Source organism: Chiloscyllium punctatum, chromosome 36, assembly GCF_047496795.1.
Source record: "Chiloscyllium punctatum isolate Juve2018m chromosome 36, sChiPun1.3, whole genome shotgun sequence".
NCBI classification, from domain to species: Eukaryota; Metazoa; Chordata; class Chondrichthyes; order Orectolobiformes; family Hemiscylliidae; genus Chiloscyllium; species Chiloscyllium punctatum.
Window position 1 is genome coordinate 14798310 of NC_092774.1, and position 6000 is coordinate 14804309.

General features: G+C 50.2%; 1 protein-coding gene across 1 annotated transcript in view; it reads left to right on the plus strand.

The window, feature by feature from the left end:
• Nucleotides 1-4656, plus strand: part of LOC140460734 (uncharacterized) — a 99530-nt gene extending 94874 nt beyond the window's left edge. The window contains exon 3 of the mRNA XM_072555360.1: nucleotides 2911-4656. Within this exon, the coding sequence (XP_072411461.1) occupies nucleotides 2911-4035 (1125 nt within the window). The 3' untranslated portion in view covers nucleotides 4036-4656. The remainder of the gene's footprint in view (nucleotides 1-2910) is intronic.
• Nucleotides 4657-6000: the final 1344 nt, after the last annotated feature.

Genomic DNA, 6000 nt, shown 5'->3' on the forward strand with positions numbered 1-6000 from the left:
GTGAGCCCAGGTGTCCCTATCTTTAAGTTCTCTCCTCATTCTGAGCCTTCCTGCCTGTTTATTTTCTAGTGCAGTAAATGTATTCAATAATTCAGCATTACATTTTAGTCTGAATGTTTAAAGACAAGTTTTAAGGCTATAGACTTTCTCACCCAGATGCCCACACCCTCATTCCTCCCTTTGATTGCACCGCGATCACTGAAAGAGAAGGCTAGTCCAAACGAATGCCCTTCAAGGTGGTCCAGCCATCAACATCCTGTAGAGCAGCACCACCATCTTCACAGCTCATCTGGTCATATTTATCATCACCATCGACACGTGTGGGTGAGCCATCAGATCGCGAAAGGAACATCTTCTGGGGCAAATCTATATCGCTAAGGGACCTCATAAGCCTAGCAATTAAATAGCTAACAATACCAATACCAACAAACAGACATAGCTAAACCGATAAGCCAATTGTACCATCGGCCCAATCTGCAGTTTCCCCAACTGGTCCCTTCAGTCATTCTGTCATGGAATACCTGGATCACTTCTTGTATCTTAGTTAATATTGCCAGTGAGATTGGGAATGCCCATAGTGCGTTTATCTTGGACAATGGTGCTGACCTCACCCTCCCAGGCGAGTATATAGTCTAAGGCACACCGATTCTGCACAGAGTAAAGACACAGGTCTGATAATCCCAGTCTACTCTGATTCAGAGCCTCTTTACTCTTATTTCCTCAAATGGTCAGGCCACAAAAGAGGGAATTGAGGTTCTGTTGACTTGTCACCCCTGCCGATCCTTCCAACCTCAGGGTACTCTGGATTCCCCAGCCTATCGGGTGTCCTGTATTGTCACCCAGTTCCGTGGGATCCTTTCAGTTGGAGCAAGGTTGGCTGAGGTTCCATCGACTTGTCCACTGGCCTGGACAAGGTACTGTTGTGGGAACAAGGACTCCGATAGTGACCTTATGAGGGACATCTTTGCCATCCAGGACAAGGAAATTGGTAGCTTTACCTTAGCTGAAGAAATAATAGTCTGGTTTGGTGTATATTAGGGAGAGTTTGTCAAAATAGGTTACCGAAATGTTACAGCAGGGGGTCTGGTCAGGTCTACAGGAGTATAGGGTCAACGTTTTGGAAGAGGAGTCGCTTTAGCACTGTACAAAATGGGCCAAGTGACTCGAGCACTCGCACTGTATGGGAGACAATGGTCCTCAGAATGCTGTTCACATTGGGCTCTCCCTTAGCTCTATTGTTCATGGTCTTGGTGACAGTATCTGGTTCTGACAAGAGAAAAGGCCTATAAATGCACAAGGGAAGGGTTCCGTTCCAGGTCCATGTGCCACATAAGGCCTGCTGTACCCCAGGCAGTGTTACACCAGCTGTTTGTATACACAGACCGGAGGTATTGGAAAGTGATATTTCTCTTCAAAGGATCGGCAGTAGGAAGTCTGACAAATAGAATGGAATCGGGGACTGATTGGTGCGGCTATTCAATTGACAACGGTGCAGTTGGACGCAAGCTGAGCGCCCAGCGACTGTGACCGTCGTAGGGGTGGGAAGTAAAACCTGGAAGGTTTCTCCGTTCTCCGTTAATATTACATGCAAAGTGTGGTCCATTGTCTGAGCGAATGCACGCAGGTATACTGAAGCGGGGAATTATTTCCTTAAACAAAATCTTCATCACAGTCTCAGCAGTAGTGTTAGGAGGAGGGTAGGCTTCAATCCACTTCAAAAAAATATCAACAATAAGCAAAACATATTTATAGCAACTCAACTCAACTCATTTCTCCAACTCAATGAAGTCCAGTTGAAGTGTCTCCAAGGGACCCGCCAGCAAGGGAGTTCTCGTAGAGAGCATGTTCTGCCCTGACTGGGAGCAGAAGAGTTTGACTGAAGTGTGTCGGTGTTAATGCCTTGATGTCTCATTTTGCTTCCACCTTCCCGGGGTCATTAACCATTTTGTGTCTGGTCCTTCCTCAAGAAGCTGCATTGTAGCTGAATTGACACTTTTTTATTGCTTCCCAAAATCAGACCTGCTCACTCTCAGCAGGATCCCAGTGTTGTGAAAGATATTAACTTTCAGGTGGAGGTATCCAAAATTCAGAGAGATGTCAGTCTTGATGTTTTTGCTTTTTCTGCCCCTGTAAGATCCTGAATCAGCACCTTTCGGGGAATTAGTTACAGCGGGCTGAGAACAGAGGGGAAGGGAGAGTGGGATGGTGCTTTCAACATTGTGGAACAGCAAAAGAATATTCCACAGAAAGTAGAATTGCTTGTTCTGAATTTCTACCCTACACTGATAGTGATGACTTTTGTAATCTCTTTTTCCAGAGTATATGAAAATCTGAAGACTGAAGTTTCAAAATCAACGGACGAAGGGCTTATTCCCGAAACATTGACTCTCCTGTTCCTCGGATGCTGCCTGACCTGCTGTGCTTTTCCAGCGCCACATTTTTTGACTGACTCTCCAGTGTCTGCAGTCCTCACTTTGATGTCAATGTCTGACAGTCTCTGAATCCATCGGGACCACAACGATTTTTGACTGTGATTTCTGTGAGAGGGATCTACACTTTTTGGTTCCTGTTTGAGGACGTTTTCAGCATCAGTGGGACTGGACGAGAGATCCCACTGTTGCAGCGAACTGTGTGTGGAGCCTGAAACAGTTATACAGCCTGGGAAGGGGACTTCACGGCAGGGAGGGGCTCTACACGTGTTTGTGTGCAGCTGAAGCTGTGGCCATGGAGAAACCTGAGGAATCCCGCCCTGTGGAGGAACCGTGGAAGTGTGGTGACTGTGGGAAAGGCTACCATTTCCCGTCTGCCCTGGAGACTCATCGGCGCAGTCACACGGGGGAGAGGCCATTCCCCTGCACCGACTGCGGGAAGGCCTTCAGACATTCCTCTCACCTGTTGGCCCACCAGCAGGACCACACGGGGGAAAGGCCCTTCAGCTGCCCAGAGTGCGGGAAGGCCTTTACCCAGGCCTCCACACTGCAGAGTCACCGGCGTATCCACACAGGGGAGAGGCCCTTCAGATGCCCAGAGTGTGGGAAGGCCTTTACCCAGGTCTCCACCCTGCGGAGGCACCAGCGTGTCCACACAGGGGAGAGGCCCTTCAGCTGCCCCGAGTGTGGGAAGGCCTTCAGTAATTCCTCCACCCTGCTGACCCACCAGCGTATCCACACGGGGGAGAGGCCCTTCAGCTGCCCTGAATGCAGGAAGGCCTTCAGTAATTCCTCCGCCCTGTTGAGGCACCAACATGTCCACACGGGGGAGAGGCCATTCACCTGCTCTCTGTGCGGGAAGGGCTTCACCTGCTCCTCCACCCTGCAGAGTCACCAGCGTATCCACACAGGGGAGAGACCCTTCAGCTGCTCTCAGTGCGGGAAGGCCTTTACCCACGTCTCCTACCTGCTGACCCACCAGCGTATCCACACGGGGGAGAGGCCGTTCACCTGCTCTCAGTGTGGGAAGGCCTTCACCTGCTTCTTCAACCTGCAGACCCACCAGCGGGTCCACACGGGGGAGAGGCCCTTTAGCTGCCCAGAGTGTGGGAAGGCCTTTACCCAGGTTTCCACCCTGCTGAGGCACCAACGTGTCCACACGGGGGAGAGGCCCTTCAGCTGCCCCGAGTGCGGGAAGGCCTTCAGCAATTCATCCACCCTGCTGACCCACCAGCGGGTCCACACGGGGGAGAGGCCATTCACCTGCTCTCAGTGCAGGAAGGGCTTCAGGTATACCTCCCACCTGCTGACCCACCGGCGGGTCCACACGGGAGAGAGGCCCTTCAGCTGCCCCGAGTGTGGGAAGGCTTTCAGCACATCTTCCACGCTGCTGAGGCACCAGCGGATCCACACGGGGGAGAGGCCGTTCACCTGCTCTCAGTGCGGGAAGGGCTTCACCTACTCCTGCAACCTGTGGAAGCACCAGCGAGTTCACGTGCCATCGCAGGGGGATTTAAGGAGTGACGGCCGAGTGCCATTATCGATTGGACTATCAACCCGGTTCCGGGGTCTGCCGGGTTCAAATCCTGCCACGACAGATGGCTGAATCGGTATTCGGTCAGAAATGTGGAGTTCGGAATCTAACAATGAGACCGTTTCTGGGAGGGGGTGGTACGGGGGAGAAAGCCCCCATCTGATTCACTCTCTCCCTTGTTAGGGAAGGGAACCACCATTGGGGGAAAGGATTCACTCAATCGTTCCAGCTGCATCCTTTACCCGGTCTGGTCTACACGTGACTCCAGACCCACAGCAGTCTGGTTGACTCTACACTGACCCTTCCTGGCAAATGAGCAGGGAGCCACTTACTTGGAGACAGGGTATGGGTTAAAATTGCTGAGTGAGGCAATACTTCCTCCGGGTTACGGCTGTAACAAGGATCCAATTACAAAGGGACAACTTGGTGCTGACCAATAGTAAAGACAGTGAGGGGGAGGTGGGACAGGGGAGGTGTGGTGTGTGCACTTTGACCTTGAGCTGTTCAAAAAGCAACTTCTTTTTCTCTGCCTTTTTGCTGGGGGAATCTGAAGCTGTAACAAAGTTGGGTTGCAATAAAGGTTACCTGAACTTACTGCCGGGCTCAGACTCTCATTGAAAGCTTTGAGCTCCAAGAGGTTTTTGTTTTAAAGCTGCTCATTTCTTTCAGCCTCCTGCACTAAGTTTAGAACATGGAACATAGAACAGTACAGTGCAGAACAGGCCTTTCAGCCCTCGATGTTGCGCTGACCTGTGAACTATTCTCAGCTTGTCCCCCTACACTATCCCAAAATCAACCATGTGCTTATCTAAGGATTGTTTACATCTCCCTAATGTGGCTGAGTTGACTACCTTAGCAGGGAGGGCATTCCATGCCCTTACCACTCTCTGCATAAAGAACTTGCCTCTGACATCTGTCTTAAATCTATCACCCCTCAATTTGTAGTTATGCCCCCTCGTACAAGCTGACGTCACCATCCTAGGAAAGAGTCTTTCACTGTCTACCCTATCTATATCTTATATGTCTCTATCAAATCCCCCCTTATCCGCCTTCTTTCCAATGAGAACAGACCCTCTCTCAGCCTTTCCTCATAAGACCCTCCCTCCAGACCAGGCAACAACCTGGTAAATCTCCTCTGCACCGTTTCCAATGCTTCCCACATCCTTCCTGAAATATGGGGGCCAGAACTATACAGGATATTCCAAATGTGGCCGCACCCGTGTTTGGTTTTGTTGCAGTGTGATATTGCGGTTCCAGAACTCAATCCCTCTACGAATGAAACCTAACACACCGTATGCCTTCTTCACAGCACTATTTACCTGAGTGGCAACTTTCAGGGATCTGTGCACATGGACTCCAAGATCACTGCCTTCCTGTTATTCTTCCCAAAGTGAATCACCTCACATTTAGCTGCATTGAACTCCATTTGCCACCTCTCTGTCCAATTCTGCTAATCCATCCACCTATGCCTGTATCTAGGTCATTTATAAAAATGACAAACCGCAGTAGTCCCAAAACAGATCCTTGTGGCACACCACTAGTAACCAGACACCAGCCTGAATATTTTCCATAAACCACCACTCGCTCCTCTTAGTTCAAGTATCTGTAATAAGATTAACATTAGAACAACAGCAGGATTCAAAAACCCAACTGGACAGGGTACACTCCTTTTCATGAGATTCCAGGATTCTCTCCTCCTCTTTCCCCACTTTTGATTGGTGCGGTCAATCAATTCTCAATGGTGCAGTTGGACCCAAGCTGAGCGCCCAGTGACTGTGACCGCCGTAGGGGTGGGAAGTAAAACCTGGAAGGGGCCATCCCAACGAGGTTGGAGACCTTTGCCATACAGTTCTTGACGAGCACCAATGAACCAGGGTCTACCCGTGACGAGGCTGAAAGGGAGGGAACATCGCTGTAGGCCGCACGCTCCTGGGAGTGAAAGGCACACATAACATTGGTTAAAGCAAGAACATAACCAATCATTGCTTCGGTCATGTGGTGGACGTGGACTGAGAAGGGAGCCGAATCGTTCCAAGG